Here is an 18,515-nt window from a genome sequence, read left to right on the forward strand (position 1 = left end):
GCTCAGTCGGGGGGCCAGTTCTCCTCTGGCCAACAGCTAACAGTGCATGATTATGATTCAGGCAGCGTTAAAGGTCATAAGTCTGATTGGGATTGCAACAGTTAAAATATTTAATCCAGTTCCATTTGGTTGAAGATCGTATTCATCACGCCAGTATGGGACGGTATGGGTTTGTTGGGGAACTGAGACAAGGACAAGAGAGGACCAGGCCTGGACATTATTTGATGTTTTATTATGTTTGTGTGGCCGGCAGACCCTCGCGGACACATTATTTTCGTTTTGTTATTTGTTTATTTTGAGATTAAAGTTGTGTTCAACGTTCGCCGGTTCCCGCCTCCTTCTTCCCGTATATACGAACTGCGTTACATTGGTGCCGAAACCCGGGAGGAAGGAGGGACATGCTGTCGGAGAGCCCTCGCTGCTGAGGGGGATCGCGGTGCTGCGGAGTTCGGGCAGCGCGTAAGAGTGAAGACCGCGAGAGGCTGCCCGAGGCGGTGGTACTGGAGCCTTGTGAAAGGTGGGACGGAGACCCGGATGCCGTGTTCCTGGGACGAGATGGGGTTGCTGCCGTCCTGGAGGGAGCGGAGGAGTCGCCGCCGTCTGTGGGCCGGAGCCTGCTGCCGTCTGCCATGAATGGGAGGAGCAGGGGACAGGGGACTCGTTGCTGGCTGCCCTCAGCCGGAGGAGCCATCGCCGGCCGCGAGGAGGCGGTCGAGGATCGGGCCGTCCACCGAGCGTCCAGTGCCACCGCATGGCACCACGAGGAAGAGCCTCCCGGCTGGCTGAGGACCGAGCGGCAGTGTGTCTGGGAACCGGACCAAGAATTTTTTTTCTCTTTTTCCTCTCTCCCCTCTCTCGTCCTGTCGCTCCCCTTGCTTCCGTCTCCTTTCTCTTGTCTCGTCTGTCCTTACCCCCAGGTGCTGTGGCCACTGAGACAGGCCCCGGGGGGGAGTAGAGCGCAGTCTCGGGAGTACCCCCCGGCCTGCGAGGGGCGATGGGGGTATGTGACGAGCAGGGCGGGCGAGAGCCGTGAGGGAACGGTGCGAGGCCGGTGGCGCGAGTGATAATGAGCATCACCTGCGAGGCGCGCCGGCCTTGAGTCTCTCACGGAGGAGCTCCAGAGGCATAAAAGGAGGAGCGACGACCGTGAAGGACGAGAGAGAACCAGGCCTGGACTTTATTTCATGTTTTATTATGTTTGTGTGGCCGGCAGACATTCGCGAGGGTCTGCCGGCATTACTTTCGTTTTATTTATTTTGAGATTAAAGTTGTGTTCAACGTTCGCCGGTTCCCGCCTCCTTCTTCCCGTATATACGAACTACGTTACAGTCGTGTTTAGACAAAGTCCTCAATGTGGCCCGTATACGGCCCAGATCCGGCTAAAATACGGTAAACCTTGGGATAAACAGAGAGACTATTATAAGCATAGATGCCAATCAAAGGACAAAAGAAAATCATTCACTGAGCTTAACTGAATAACTTTTGTAACTTAATAAGGATTATTCTATATTTTATTTATATAAAAAAACTAAGCGATGTTATTTTACATTTGATTTCAATTTCTGAACTTTGTTCACTTGTATTTATTTCTGCTATTGCTAATTTGCCTATTTGTTCTTATTGTATTAGCAACTGACTGTATACTTGCCTTTAATAATGTTTGAAATTTATGTCATTTAGTCTAGTTTATTAGTTCTCTAGGCTGCTGATTTTTGTTCATGGTATTCAGCTGCAACAGAATGTTTTGCAAAAAGACAGAATAAATATGTTTGATATCTATGTTTAACTTTTTTTTCACCATATTGGAATCGAAACTGGGAATCGATAAGTAGAATCGGAATTGGAATCGAAATAGCTAAAATTCAAACGATACCCAACCCTAATCAGAGCTGAAACAAAAACTGCTGTTCTCTATATGTTTTTCCGTCGCCCATACATTTACCCACCCAAAGACACTCTTCTCCAAGAAATCAGGACCAAAGTGGTTGAAAGTGGACAAAAGGAACGTATTAAAACAGTAGGTGTAAACGGGAATGTATCTCCTGTGGTGAAAATTCACCTATGAGATTAAAGGCTAAAAATACACATAAGAAAATAATATTTCTCTTGCACTCCCTCATCTACTTGTGATTTGATCAATCAAAACACATCTTAATACCAGGTGTAAACCAGGCCTAAAAGTAGCACTGCATTCCAAGTCTTCTGAAGCCATATAATAGTTTTGTGTGATAAACACACCAAAATCCCCTCCACCAAATTAACTGTACAGGTCTTTTGGACTGCAAAATGCCAGTTAATGCCATTTAACACCATTTGCAATAATTTGTGGCATGTTTTGTGGCCAAACCTCATTGACATCAATGACGCCATGTTTGATTTGAGAGCTACTGTGGAGATGTTCAGTACATAATGGATTCAATTTTGGTGTTCATCATACAGATTTATCATACGGCTTCAAAACACATTGGCGTACAAGTCATGTTAGTTTTCAAAGTAGTAAATAATGACAGAATTTACATCTTTGGTAGAAATATTCCTTGAAATGCATTGTTTTAGGGAGATATGTGTTTAAATGGAGTCACTTGACCCTTTTTTTTTTGTAGCCCTGAGTCTTTTGCTATAGTCATCCAGTTGGCCTTGACCTAACCAAGTGATTATCTATTAGTCTCAATAGGGCTGTCGCGATAACCGCAACATCATAATACCGCGCTTTTGACGAGCCAACCGCAGAGGACAGCAAAAACCGCAGCAACCGCGATATTTGCATTTTTTCTATTTTTTGAAAGGTTATGTCCTTCTCGTTTTACACTTCATGCATGTATACTAAATAATAAATAAGTTAATAATGGTAGCATAATGTGTACCATGGTAACTTTCAGAGGCTCCGTAGATTTGTACTAAACAAGCCTAAACAGACTGTGAATGTGAGAGAGATCGACTGAGCGCGTGCGATTACCTGCGTCTGTCCTTCAGGCCGAGATGTATTTGTCGTCTGCAAGGATAGTGAAACTACCTTAGCATCGACGCATTACAGCTGTGCCTTATAAAGTGCCGCTCAAAGTTAAAATGATTTCAACAGCTTGTTTCATTACATCGCTCTTTAAATTAATCAGCGGTTTTGAACGTGCATTTGAATGATTCGAAATCGGAACTATTGGTGCGTTCAAGTCTTCCTGGGAAGTTCGTATTTACGAGGTGGGAAATCGTGTGTACGACGGTAGGTGCGTTCAAGTCACTTTCGTCGGAGTATGATGGCGGTGTGCCTTCTCTAAATTAATTACACAAAATTACAACACTTCTGCTTCTAGAAAATGTAGAGCAAATAATGTACATTAGTTGTATGTTGCTTTTTTATGTTTTTTAATTAATTTATGAAGCTGTTGTAAACTTTATTGTTGCATATTACATTTTTATACTGTGATGCTATTGTATTTTTTGCTGGGAATCAGCTTACTTTGTTGTAAATAGAAAAGCCTGACAATTCACTGCTAAATACCTGTAATATTGTGGTATTTCGCCATGTTTCTGACTGACACGCCCCCAACTCGTACAGATCGGAGCTTAAAGAAAATTACGAGCTTCCCACTGGTATTTACGACATTGTGGTGGCATTCATGTCAGTTCTGCTCGTAAATACGATCTTTCCGACATGACTTGAACGCACCATATTATACATACAACAATAGCCCTACGATCTTACTGTCAGGTAGACCCTTATTTTGACTTGACATTCTCTTCTGTTACTTCACTTCCTGTTTCAACGCTCTATTTAGTTTATTGAATATGTCCGCTTGTGTGTTTATTATATATAAATATATATATATATATATATATATATATATATATATATATATATATATATATATATATATATATATATATATATATATATGATGGCGGTAAAACCGCATATCGCGCTATTGAGCAGCTCAAAAATACCGCAAGGGAAATTCCTTAACCGCGACAGCCCTAAGTCTCAACTCTCACCTCAAAAACTCCTTCGTTTTTCTTTTCAGTGCTCGCTTCCTCGCATTTTATCCCCCAGCAGACTCCTCTGAGGCAGGGCTTCCGTTGCACACAGCCCTTTTGTTCCAGCACGATTTCTGTACGTGAGGGTGACATGACTCTGTCTCACACATCTTGCAGAAGAGGAAGGGTGGAGTTTAGGCAGCCAAGAGAAGAGACTTTACTCAAGGCCAGCTTCAGCCTCTGCTTTGGGGTGACACAGACCAAAAGAGACCTTGTACTGAATCTGACTTCCTATTTTTGTCATCATAACCCATTTGCTTACTTTTATTTTGCGGTTTCTATGTGGTTTTTTGCTCTGAAAAGTTCTGCGGAATAGATTTAACATGAACCATTGGTCGCTTGACATATCGGTCAAACAACTTTGTCCTGTCTTAAGGTGCAGTAACAATTATTATTGTTTGGTGAATTTCTGCATGCGAAATCCAGTCATTTCAAAAAGAGACCACACAATAAATAGTCCTGACTGTGTCAGGGCAAAACATTTTCCCACGCATATTTTGCGATCTATTCAAGTTGGTCATGTGGATTCGTCACGATGATAATCGCTACACTTTTGATAGTAGACAATGGACTTTTTCTGCCTGTGAAATTTCACCAAAATTTCACTAATGTAACAGTGCCTTTAGTGGGCAGTGTTGTCTAAAACAAGCTGCAAAGTGGTCCAGACTTTATGCCAAATTTCAAATGTTTGGCTATATAAGACTAATATCAAAGTACTGTTACCATCTGAAACCATCACTAGTACCATAACTTTGTACTTTGTAAGGGTATTGTGCTGTAAAGGAGAGAAGCCTGACACATAGGGTGTCCTTTGGACTAAGGGAGGCAATGTACCTTTAAGAGGCTAAAAGAAAGAACCAGCCGGTAGGCCAGAGTCCTTGCACCACAGCTTCTGTTCTGTGTGTGTCACAGAACCCTCTGCCTGCCTGCACCCCTTACAAACCTCATGCAGCTGTGACCTTACATGTGTACTCTCCCCTTCTGTCTCTTTTCACTTTCCCTGTCTCCCTCACTCTTTTTTTTCTCCTCTTTCGCTCTTGGACCGATGAGTTGATTACATGGAGGGACGCAGTGACAGCACTGGCTGGTACACAGAACAAGATGTGCCCCAGGCCCCAACAGACTGCATTAAAATTACACTGTTCTGACATAATAAAACAGCAGCGGCAAACATGTACACGTACACACAAATTTGCACAGGCATATACAACCATAGACTTCATTTTCTTGACAAAAGAGTAGTACCCCCCACCCCCCAAATGTTGTACAGGCTGTCTTCTCCCATGAACACTAAAGGAACATCTCATTTGTTTTTGTAGTTGATCCTCGAGCACCTTATTTGGCAGTGCGTGGAGTTAGTGGAGCGACTCTGAGAAAAGAAATGACAAAGTAAGTTTACTTGTCAGTCAGTTACTCTCTTAGAGGTTGGTTCACTTCACACTCATGCCACAACTTATTTTACAGCATTCAAGAATTACAGCAAATAGGAATGGCAATTTAAAATGTGACAACTTCTCAAAGTTCTTACATGTAAGAAGAGCTTGAATCCTAGCAAACAAGCATGTTATGCATGTATGGAGGCTTAGATACTGTTACTTTACATAAAGATGACAGTGGAGAAAGGTATAAAGGTACAAGACAGAGAGTGAGAATATAAAACAGTTCATAGAAACATTTTTATAGAAACAAGAGTTTAGATGGTTGACATTTTAAAGATCTGAAATTGCTTCATAAGCAAAGTTTACCTTCCTATGCTGACATATTTCCAATTAAAACAAACAAACAAACAAACAAAAAAAAATCAGAGTGGGACATATTGAAGGGTGAGTTTTATATAAGAAAATAGCCTTTAGCCTATGTAACAGCTGTGAACCACAGTTTGCTATGTGCTATTGCTAATTTTACTGGACAGAAATGTGTATACTCCACTGACTGCAAGAATGAGTCATCATTATTTTTGGTTTGGTATGTTTTCATTAATATATATTTTTATTAATTTTAATTAATATTTTTAATTGATATACACTACCACTCAAAAGCTTGAGATCGGTAAGATTTTTAATGTTTTTAAAAGAAGTTTTGTGTGCTCACTGCATTTATTTGATTAAAAATACAGAAAAAAAACAGTAATATTGTGAAATATTATTACAATTTAAAATAACTGTTTTCTTTTTGAATATATTTTACAAATTGACCATCAACTGGGTCAATCAAATTTATTCCTGTGATGGCAAAGCTGAATTTTCAGCATCATTACTCCAGTCTTCAGTGTCACATGATGATCACATGATCCTTCAGAAATCATTCTAATATGCAGATTTGCTGCTCAAGAAACATTTCTTATTATTATCAGTGTTGAAAAGAGTTGTGTACATTTTTTTTCAGGATTCCTTGATGAATAGAATGTTCAAAAGAACAGCATTCATCTGAAATACAAAGCTTTTGTAACATTATACACTACCGTTCAAAAGTTTGCGGTCAGTAAGAATTTTTATTTTTTTGAAAAGAAATTAATGAAATCAATACTTTTATTCAGCAAGGATGCATTAAATCAATCAGGTGACAGTAAAGACATTTATAGTGTTACAAAATATTATATTTCAAATAAACACTGTTCTTTTGAACTTTCTATTCATCAAAGAATCCTGGAAAAATTCAATTGTACACAATAAATGTTTCTTGAGCAGCAAATCAGAATATTAGTATGATTTCTGCAGGATCATGTGACACTGAAGACTGGAGTAATGATGCTGAAAATTCAGCTTTGATCACAGGAATAAATTACATTTTCAAATAGAAAACAGTTATTTTAAATTGTAATAATATTTCACAATATTACTGTTTTTACTGTATTTTTAATTAAATAAATGCAGCCTTGGTGCACAGACAGAACTTCTTTTAAAAACATTAAAAATCTTAATGATTCCAAACTTTTGAATGGTAGTGTATGTGATATATATAATTTTAATTGTATAACAGATAAAAGTAAAAAGTAAAAAAAAAAAAAATTTAAAAATATATCTGTTAAATGTTAGTTTACACTAGCATATAGATGCGTCAAAGCTAATAAAAAAGTCTGATGTTTTTGCGTTGCAACATTCTTTGGCAGATTTAACGTAACCCGTTGGTGAATTTACATATCAGTCAAATAGTCAATCATTAGGGAAAGATCTGGCTAAAAGGAAAAAAAATAATTATATCTAGAAATTATCTTGATTTTCAAATTTTTCAAATATGAATATGTGAGAACATTCCTTGTTCAAACCAGAGAGTCATACACCACTAGCTTGATAACAAAAGTGTGTCACATCAATCAACCAAGCATGGTACCTGAATTCGTTTAAAGAGCTAAGTGCAAAAAAGCACTGTCAGTGGAACTGTTCAAACTAATGATTGGAAAGAAACCTGCAAATTAGTGCAAATGTACACCAAAATGTATACAATACAAAATCAAAAGAGCTTGAACAAGCAAACAAGAGATTTTTTTTCTAATTCTGATTAGGTAAAATGTTAGGCAAAAATTCTTCACAATGAGGTAATTAGTGTATAATAATCCATGAGTAGGATCATTGGACACAGAATCTCAAATCACTTCCTTTGTATCCTCAAGCTTTGCTGTGCACCATGTCAAAATTTGATCTAAAATCAGTTTCCACTGTCATATTTTCTGTTTTTACTCTGTAGAAGAAAGCTGATCTTTTCCCCCTCTCTGGGCTTATGGGCCATTGTGCTAGACTGCAGACCAGTGTGTGTGAATGTTAATGTTTATGCGCAAAATGCTTTCCAGACCAACACAGCCAAGTACCCCCTCCCTCTTTTATTTAATCTGTGATCTTAAATATGATGTAACAAGAGTTTCATTAGTACTTAATTAACAAGAGTTAATGTAGTTGGGTAAGGTCTAAAATTGGGAATTTAAGTTTCTTAAATTCTCATTGCGCATGTTTGGGTGAATATCTTCAATAACACTAATTAGAGTAGTGATATTTCCTTGGTACAATGTTGATAATGACATATCCTTTTCTATTTTGATACCCATTTATCATAATGGGAAATAGAATCTTGGATTGAATTCAATTTTTAACATGGACTCAACAAATCTATTAAACTTGAAATGGGTTCACTCTTAAATTTCCTCCCACCTTGTCTCCATCTTCCAGAGAAAGGACAAGGTCTAAGAGTGGGGCAGCTCTTGCACTTTGGAATTTGGGCAAAGGTTTTGCTTGTGTACAGTGGTCAGAGAAACTTGTAACACAACAGCAGGGCAGATGGAGAGGCCCTGCCTCCTTCCCTCCCTGCTGTTAGGAAAACTGTCCCACACTGCTCAAACCTCTCAACCACTCCTCCTGTGTGTGTGAGGGGGTCCTGTTGGGCCTAGTCGTGGTATGGAGCATGAGCCAGCGTCCAATCTCGGGTTACACGATTGTGCAACATGCGGCTTTGAACACCCTTTCAGCCCTTCAGAGCTGAAGTCCTTTAGCTTCCTTCTCAGGGCCTCATGCCCTGATTTGGTCCTAGTAAGTCTCATGGTTTTTGGTCATCAGACTCTTCATTCTCAACAAGAATTAGGGTTTATAATAAGGTTCTGCTGACATTAGATCCTCTGATACACCCCAGTTGATGGTCAAGTTTAGAGAAGGCTGAGAAGCTCCTGATATTTTTCTGGATGTGCACAAGAGATATATAATGTTTCATGGCATTAGGGCTGGGTTTGTGCTGCTAACTGTTTCTTCAACAACAACAACTGGTTTATACCATGTGGGTTGTAGGTTACTTCTTCACCCAACCAAGTTTCAGCACCTCTTTTTAAAATGCATAACATGATGAGGATTGTTAGGTTCAGACAGAATTTCTAAAGTTGTTCAATGAAGGCAATGCATCCTAAATATGAATGCCAAAGTATGACTTTCTTTGGGGAAAGAGGGATGGACAGAAGGGTGTGTGTGGTGAGCAACGCAGTCCCACACGACCAATCTACCCACACTGCACTGAGGCGGGGACTGGTTGCCACAGGGGCTTGGGAGCAACTGAGTGAGAGAGAACGCCATGACCCAGATTGTGTTGGTTCTCTTTTCCTCTCCCCCTCCACCCCCATTCATTCTCTCTCTCTTCACATCTTTCCCGTTCTTTCATTTTTTTTACTTGATTCTCTGCTTCTGCTATCCTCTCTACTTTATGCTTCCCTCTCTGTAATCCTTGATGTTCCCTCTCTCTGTGTTGAGAGCCCCCTCCTCTCTCCATAACTTCCTGCTGGGGCATAGAGGGACTGGGGTCACACCCACCCCACCCTCTTTTATTCCTGGAACTACCCACAGCACAAGCTCCCAGGGGTGCATTTACACACATGTATACACACACATATTCTGGTAATGCTTCCTCACCAATATACATCATCATCTCTTCGAAGGATTTGCCAGTGGGCTGGTCCTACTCTCAATCATTGAAATCTTCACATACTTTCATATTGCCAGAGCCAAACTGATTTTATTGGCTGAAACAACTTTTTATGGGTACATTATTCAGTACCTAATTAGAAATAATAGAACATTGATTTACTGTGTATTTAGGTTTATTCTTAAAATTAATTTTCCCTTTTATTGTGGTTCTAGTTTACTTGAGCAAGGGACAGGGACATATCATGACACTTGTTTTAAATGTGGCAGTTACAATTAAAGTTACTGGCTGTCTGCGAGCACCACAATTTTATTTACTCACGAAAACCACTTAGTGAGTGCTTTTTGGACCCTGTCTACAGACATCCTGCCCTCATTCAGTGTGAATGAATCATTTGGTTACACTGTTATTTTCTAGCTATCTCAGACAACATTAGCCATCAGAAGGAATTTTGTTCACAGTGCATGTGTTTGCTGTGTGACCGTGCCATGTTGAAAGGAGGGGCCCGTTGAGAACGGCCACACCCCAGCTTATGGGGGGGGCCACACCTCTTTGTGGAATCTACTGCAGCTGGGTCACATGACCCCCACTCCCACCCCCATGCCTAAGCATTACCACATTTCTCCCTCTCTCTCCACTAATACTGCTGCTCTACTCTGTAAGACAGGCCTCTTTCTCTTGCTATTCGGTCTTAAAGATCTGGGTGTGACTCTGCTCTGCTCGAAGAGGGAGGCGACACAGGATTGCTGACTACTCCTCCCAGCTTGTTCAGTTGTTCTTTCTCTCCTCTTGTATTTCTCCAGCTGGTCAGTCTTTAGAACCATCTTCCCCTGCCTCTAATTTTCTGTTTTCTATACCTTTGTCATTTACTTTCTAAAGATAATCTAGACTTGGTATATGAAGTTTCTTTATTATAGTGTAAACTAGGCCTTTTGCAGTTCTCTTGCTCGATGTCTTCCCTTTTCTGTGATTCTCCCTCCATCTTCAAACATCCCCCCACATCTGATTGACCTTACTTGATTTCCACTCATCTCTTTTGTTCCTTGATATCTCTGTCTCCTCCTCCCCCTACTAACTTTAGCTTAGGGGAGACTAACTATCTTCTAACTCTTCACATCAGTCTCATTAATTCTCTCTCTCTGTAGCCTCTGTGACCTCCTGCTAACTTTTCTTTCTTTTTGGATAACTCAAGTCTATTTGTTCAAGCAAATTGTAGATTTTTCAAATCATTTCAGATGTTAGCGTTCAGATGCAGTTTTTGGTAAAACTACATCTTGATGCTCTGATTAGCCCTTAAGTGTTTTCTGTTTTTCCTTTGCAGTGTCAGACGAGTCCGAAGAAATCCACTACAGCCACTTCTGAGCCTGCTGAGGAGATGCCATCCATACAAATCAAGTTGGAGCCAGAAGAGGTGGAGTGTATGGTGGTGAGTGAGCTTTTGTAATGTGGCATATATGTGTGTGCGGGAGTTGAACTTCGTAGTGGGAGAGTCCTGGGAGAGTAAGTAGCCTAGAGTTATTGGAAAGAGGCGTGGTTGCAGTGTCATGAGAATGAAGTCAGTGGTCCTCAGGGTTCCTCTAGACTGGGAAAACTTGGATCTCCTTTCTCAAGATAAGGCCAGGACATATCTAAATGTTAGGCCAATGTTTACTTTATTCTACAAATGCATTTAATATTAGTTTTATAATATGATTGTCTGAATTATATGATTTGTACATTCAGTAGTCGAAGCCACAATGAAATAAAAGTATTTTGATGTTCATAAAAGTAAAACGAATCATAAAAAAATGCAGAGAATGGAAAATTGAGTCGTTGCTATGCAGTTGTTGTGTGGGGCTTTCCCAAAACTATTTTATTGATAGTCACTTGCACTTAAATGACTCGTTGTGTGTGGGAGATAAACAGAATGCGCCGTCCACTGATCAGTGGTTTTTCTAATTGTTTCATGTCAAAAATGCCCAGATATAATAATACTCTGCAGAAGATATAATTTCCATCCAAAATTATCCTCATGCTCTGTAGTTTATGATGCTGTTTGCACATGTATAACTAAACCACTGGAAAACAAACTTTGGTATTTTTAATGGGTCACAGACACTTATCCATTCTAATTTAATTAAAATCTAATTTAATCTAATAATATTCTTGGTTAACAGTTAATGATCGGTTAACAAGCTTTGGTTGTCGTCAGGGAAAAAAAAAAAAAATAAACATCCCAAATGGAGGCAGATCTAAATGCAAGCATGGAGTCGACTGTAGGAAGGATGTTTGTAGGATAAAAGGTTTAGGCAGACTAAATTTTTGGAGAAGTCCGGTCACTAGAGGGAAGTTGTTTCACCAGGAGATCAAATTATGATAGCTATTACATTTTGTTTAAAAATTATGAGGTAAAAAAAAAAGTTGAAACCTATGCATAAATGAATCATTCAAATTGAGATCAATGATATGCATTTAGACAATAGATAGGGTAATTTTTATTAGAAATTTAGCTTTGAGGCATCTTTTGCATACATGCATTGAAAATTACAGTTAATCTCTTTTGGGAAATCAGATCAAAAATATTTTGTCCAATCAAATGCTTTCTAGAATAAAAGAAATCACACACTGCTCCTCCTGGTCAAGAACCACCAAATTAGACAGGAAGGCACTGTCTGAGTGAGATGCAAGATGACCAGCCATAGAATTTTGTGTGATGTTTACTTTCTACCATGAACCTTGCAAACTCTTGACTTTCTCAGAAAAGGTCATTGTAGCAGCCTTTTAACTTATAAACAACTTTGTTTTCCCAGTAGACCAATACAAATTGGTGCACCCTGACTATGAAGTTAACCAATCAAATTGAAGTTTGTGTTTTTGTAAAGCACTTCCTGTTTTGCGTTCAAAATGCAGCAGACATGCATCCTATAGACTAGGTAGAGACTAGGAAAGAGCTAAATAAATTCTTTGAAGACATCTACCTATCAGTAGATCATAGATCAATGTTTTTGAACTTGGAAATTCTTCCATTACTAAATATATGAGAGAGCCTTGTGGTATCTTATAGACCAAAGTTCCCCAAGGTTCCCTAAGGAAGCATAACAATATTTTAACATTTTACCCTCCACTTTTTGGTGGTTTCTTATTGTACCTTTCCGTTTCAATCCTTCAATCTTTTCTTCCAAGTCTCGCCAAGGCCCTAATACGATATATCGAGGGAGGCTTCCGTTCTACGGTAGTCATGGCAACAAGGCTCTGGCGGGAGTTAGAACGACTGTGATGTAGTCTCCCCAAACCCCTTTGCCTGAACACACACACTGACACACTACCCCACCCCCTCACAACACTCCCACTCCCTTACAATACATTCTTTAAGCCTTAAGACACATATGGAACACCACAAACCTGCAGGGGTACACACATGCTCGCATCCACATACACCATACATGTCTGACATGCACTCACTCTGGAACGGGAGCACTCATGCACAAAGATGTACTCCACACCCTTTTATCCTCATTCTCTTCATACACATGTACACACACAGTCTTCTCTGTGTCTAATGCGCTTTTACCCAGCCAGCACTTCATAAAGACTCGTCAAAGGCAGCTGCTGATCTTCATTGAGTTTTTCATTTTGGTGAAAAAATACCATGCAGTTTCCGTTAAGATCTGTTGTCAATTTCACATGTGCAATCTGATATGCCAGGAAGTTGTGAAAAGGAAGTTAGGGGCTTGCAGTCGGTTGCCAGGTATTTCAGGTAGTCGTGTGCTCAAACACATAACCGTTTGTCTATCGAATAAGTCTTCATAAACAGCATAATATTGTAATCCGGTAGGCTGGTGAGGCCCACGGCAGGTAGTATTGTTTGTGGGAAATGGGGATGTCAATTTTCATAAATTCCCATAAATGATCGTTGTTTAAATTTAATGGTCAATTAATCAATTAAACATTAACCATAACCTCTTAAATCCAAAGTGGGGGTGATACAAAGTTATCATGTTACTTAACAACCACTAGTTTAACCAAAACAAATAGTTGTTGTTCTTTGCTTTACAGTGAATAGGGAATATGATCAACACTTAACAAGTGCTTTTAAATTTGCTTACATATTAGAATTGCTCTAAAAATAACTTTACATGAAAATGTGATATGTAAAATCATAGAACATAACAGATTATATATATATAGATGTAGATATTTATAGATATATATTGTATACTGAGACTCATAAATTGATGAAAAGGTGTCAACTAGCAGAATACAACAGACAAATTTGAGAGTCTTTTTGAGACCAAACCATACCAAGTATTTGTTTGAAAAGCACCGTCACAGACATGTAAACAATATACACATGATGCTTTTGCACAATGTTTTGGTTTTTAATTTCGCAAGACATTAGTAAACCACAATAGACTGCATGTCTTTATTTAGAGCAGGTTGTCTCAAATGAGCCCAGACAATACATAAGACAATGCATAGATCATGCAGTGACATGACATGCTGCTTAGCTAAAGCTATAGGACTTCCAGGATACGATTATGTTGCAATAATGACAGTGTTTTCCAACGTCATTTGAAAGTTAAACCAATGGAAACTAGATCTTGGGTATAGGGATGATTTGTAGAGTCCAATCACACACTTTTTTACAGCTGGAGCACGCTTTGATTGGTTTGATCGTTCAGATTGACAGGTCTTGATTTACCATGCACGATAGAATAGGAGCACACAGCTTAAACTGCATTGGAAGATCATCACTCATCAACCAGGATTTTATTAATTGTTTATTCTATGTACTTCTCTTATTGCGTTTACACAAGTAAGCAGTTCATATGTTACTAAGGTACGCTTGCTTCCTATTGTGTCTGCTGTGCGTGTTTTACGCATGAGCTGCATGCGCCTAAAAACTACGCAGTTTAATGATGACCTTACTTATCGACCATCGATAAGTTTTATTGATTAAATTATTATTGACAATTAACTGATCGTCGATTAATTGTTGGCATCCCTAGTGGGAGAGGATACATGACTTTCCCTTTCAAATGCTGGTTTATATTATTATAAATTATTTTCTTCTGTAAAATAGCAGATTATGTTTAAGTTATGTTCCAGTGACTGTGCTGAAAAACATCACACAACAACAATTACACAATAATAATTAAAATCAATTAATTTTAAAATGTAAACACAGACTCTGTATTTATTTATAATCTCATGGTGCAAACAGTGGCAAAAATAGTGCAAACAGCAAAAGTAACAATCACCAACCATGTCTTTAGTTGTGTTTCAAAATTACAGCAGAGTACAACTGCAAATAAATCTTGATAAAGTAACAAACATGTTAAAGCAGTGGTCTCAAACTCAACTCCTAGAGGGCCACAGCTCTGCACAGTTTTGCTCCAACCCTAATCAAACACATCTGATCCAGCTAATCAATGTCTTCAGGATTACTAGAAACTTTCAAACAGGTGTGAGTTGGAGCTGGTTGGAGCTAAACTGTGCAGAGCTGTGGCCCTCCAGGAATTGAGTTTCAGACTACTGTGTTAAAGTAACCTGATAAAGTAAAGAAGTTCAGTGTGAAACAGTCAATAACACACTCTTAGAATGTAAATATAATACGTATGTGGAACATGCTACCACCAATTAGGTAGTTAAATTTTCAACCCTCTTGTCCCATGGAACAAATTGTAAAAATAGTGCAAACACTGTATCAAAAAGTAACGATTCCAACTATGTCTTCAGATAGTTTACAAAATACAGCTGTGATGCAGCTCTCTGTGTAAGCGCTTTGGATGAGTACACACAAATCTCCTCACAGTGCATACAAGTTCTCTTTTGCGTCTTACGGTTGAATGTTTAAATTGGCAAGGTTAAACACAGTTTAAACACAGATAGCAACGTGAGATGTTCAGGTCTCACCTGCGCTCGCGTGCTATCAACACCCGGGTGATGACGGCGTAAATGACTGCTCATAGAGCATGCGGCTCTTGCATTGAACCTTTGTTTATAGTGATTACGGTAGTTTGCTCCACATCTGATTTTATATAACCAAACCAGTTCCAAATTATGGAGGTAGCTCCTCGCTTAACAACAAGCTCCTCCTCAGCCTCATGTCTGCCTTCCGCAATGCTTGTTTTCACTCCGAACGTGAACAGTGGAATTGGTTGTGCACGAAACTACGTCATCAACTAGAATTATCGTTATTATCGTGAGGAGACAAATTTTTATCGTGAGGAGAACTTTCAACAGTATATCGCAAACGCTAAGATATCGCCCATCCCTAATGGGAAGTGTTCCCAGTTCCGGCTGACCTAATTTATGCAGCCTAACAATTTACATGATTTGAATTATAGAAGTAGATAATGTGTTATGTGTATGCCAGGTTAAAAATATGTGTTTTAGTCTACATTGAAACTGACAGATTGTCTCTACTTCCTGAACAATGCTAGGAAGACTGTTCCAAAGTTTAGGTGCCAAAAAAGAAAAGGATCTACCACCTGTGGTAGATTTTGATAATTCTAGGTATTATCAACTGGCCAGAATTTTGAGATTGCAATAGACGTGAAGCATTATAATGTGTTAAGAGCTTGCACAAGAACTGGGGAGCTAAACCATTTAGTGCTTTGCAAGTAATTAGCAATTTTAAAATTTATACGATGTTCAATAGGGAGCCAATGCAGTTTTAACAGAACCAGGCTAATATGGTCATACTTCCTGGTTCTAGTAAGAATTCTAGCTGCTGCGTTTTGGATCAGCTGGAGTTTGTTTATTAGGCATGCAGGGCAACCACCCAGTAAAGCATTACAGTAATCTAGCCTTGAGGTCATGAACGCATTAACTAACTGTTCTGCATTTGTCATTTAGAGCATATGTCATAATTTAGATGTATTTTTAAGATGGAAGAATGTGGTTTTACAAATGCTAGAAACGTAGCTTTCAAATGAAAGATTGGTATCAAAAAGCACATACAGGTTCCTAACTGACAACGAAGACTTGACAGAACATCCATCAAGTGTTAGACAGTATTCTAGGTTATTTTGGTCCAATAATTAGAATCTCTGTTTTTTTAGAATTAAGTTGTAGGAAACTGCTAGTCATCCAATTTTTTATATCAGCTATGCATCCCGTTAATTTGGCAATTGGTAAGATTTGTCAGGACGCGAAGAAATATAGAGCTGAGTATCATCAGCATAACAGTGAAAACTAATGCCATGCTTCCTAATGATCTCTCCCAAGGGTAGCATGCACAAGGTGAACAGCAATGGTCCTAGTACTGAGCCTTGCGGTACTCCATACTGAACTTGTGATCGATATGACATCTCTTCGTTTACTACTACAAACTGATAGCGGTCCGATAAGTATGATTTGAACCATGCCAATGCAGTTCCACTTATGCCAACATCCTTTTTGAGTCTATTCAAAAGAATGTTGTGGTTGATAGTGTCTAATGCAGCACTAAGATTCAGTAACACTAATAGAGAAAGACAGCCATGATCTGATGATAAGAGCAAATCATTTGTAACTCTGAGATCCATCTCAGTACTATTGTACAGTCTAAATCCTGACTGGAAATCCTCACAGATACCATTTCTTTCTGAAAAGGAGCATAGTTGCTTAGTTCCGATCACTTTAAATGTTGAACAGGATTTTATTTACAAATTATCACTGGTCAATTACTATTACAATTAATTAATCTAAACTTACTCAATGTATTTGTGTTTTTACAATAGTTTTACAATAGAGTAATTTTGACTTCAAACTTAGAACTTGAATTTAATTTACAAAAAAGACAAGTAAACAGTCAGTAATAAAATAAGAACAAATAAACAAATTACAAACGATAGTACAAATAAATACAACAGTGCATGTTGACATAATTGTGCATTTGACCGTTTTAGCTAAAAGGGTTGCTAAAATGAACTAAATTTAATACCTGCAAGCTATCTGAGAGGCGGCTTTATTTGTGTGCGCTTTGGGTGTGAGTGCTGCAATGAGTAAAATTATGTGCAATTCCCGCAATCTCGCACTGAAATTTAGGCCCTGCAATTTAGGCCCTGTAATTCAACCGGAGTGAATGAGATGAGTGAGTGAGAAGAGGCGGGAGCGTGTTAACTCACTGTCTAGAGAAGAGAATGCGAGAAAGCGCAGCTGGTATAGCTATTTCGATACTAGGGTAAATGAGTATTAGAACCGTTTCAGATATTTCAGTATCAATATGTATAGAAAAATCGATATTTTGACAACTCTAGTCCAGTGACAGCTAAACTCTCCTGTCCGCATCCAATTTGCACAGAACGACCATTGCGCACAGAGTACACGTTTTTTTGCGGTCTATAAATGCACACTTCACAAGATCCCACAACTGGATTTACCAAAGTTTGTGAAATTAAATGTTTATTAGATATTCAAAGACTTGTTTAAATTTTATTAATGCGCATTTGCTGAATGCTGATGGTAGATGAAAAAGTATTATAGTTTACCTTTCTATAACTAATAGAACCGCTGTTAAACAGAGTAAGTAGATGCTGCCGTTCTTAGCTCTTTCAAAATAAAAGTCCAGCAAGATGTCAAAATAAATGTTCAGTTTCTGACACATCGACCAAACAGAAAAAATTATCCTTGCCCTTGACTATATATTGGTCGACCACTAATATCCAACCGATTGTCCCATGTAGGGTTGTGGGATGCTAGAGCCTATCCAAACTTCCTGGGCTGTTGGCAGTGAAACACCCTGGGTGGCTGGCCAGTCCATCACAGTAATGTGTTGATATGTATATTAATATCAGCATGTTCAGATTGTTGTTTTATCAAGAGTCTTAAAATGTCAATGGTATAGTCTACCGAGATTGACCCTACTTGGTGGTGCAGATTTATGTTTTTAAACCCCAAAGAACTTAGCATAGCACAACACCATCTGTCATGCTTGCCTTTTGTTTTGGTTTTGTTTCATATTGGATATTTTGTTTGCTTTTCTTTGTCCCCATGTTCTCGCTCCTTAGTTACTATGGTTTTTATTAAGTTCTCATACCTGTTTGATATTGAGTGTGTTGTTGTGTATATATATGCCCTCTGTTTCAGTTCCTCATTATCAGGTGTTGGTTGTGTTTCAATACACA

General features: G+C 38.8%; 1 protein-coding gene across 3 annotated transcripts in view; it reads left to right on the forward strand.

The window, feature by feature from the left end:
* klf8 (Kruppel like factor 8) overlaps positions 1–18,515 on the forward strand; it is a 76,701-nt gene that overhangs the window by 19,242 nt on the left and 38,944 nt on the right. For all 3 annotated transcript variants that reach the window (XM_067375203.1, XM_067375204.1, XM_067375205.1), the window contains exon 2: positions 10,745–10,849. In XM_067375203.1, the coding sequence (XP_067231304.1) occupies positions 10,745–10,849 (105 nt within the window). The remainder of the gene's footprint in view (positions 1–10,744; positions 10,850–18,515) is intronic.

This window comes from Chanodichthys erythropterus, chromosome 22 (genome assembly GCF_024489055.1).
Source record: "Chanodichthys erythropterus isolate Z2021 chromosome 22, ASM2448905v1, whole genome shotgun sequence".
Classification (NCBI taxonomy): Eukaryota; Metazoa; Chordata; class Actinopteri; order Cypriniformes; family Xenocyprididae; genus Chanodichthys; species Chanodichthys erythropterus.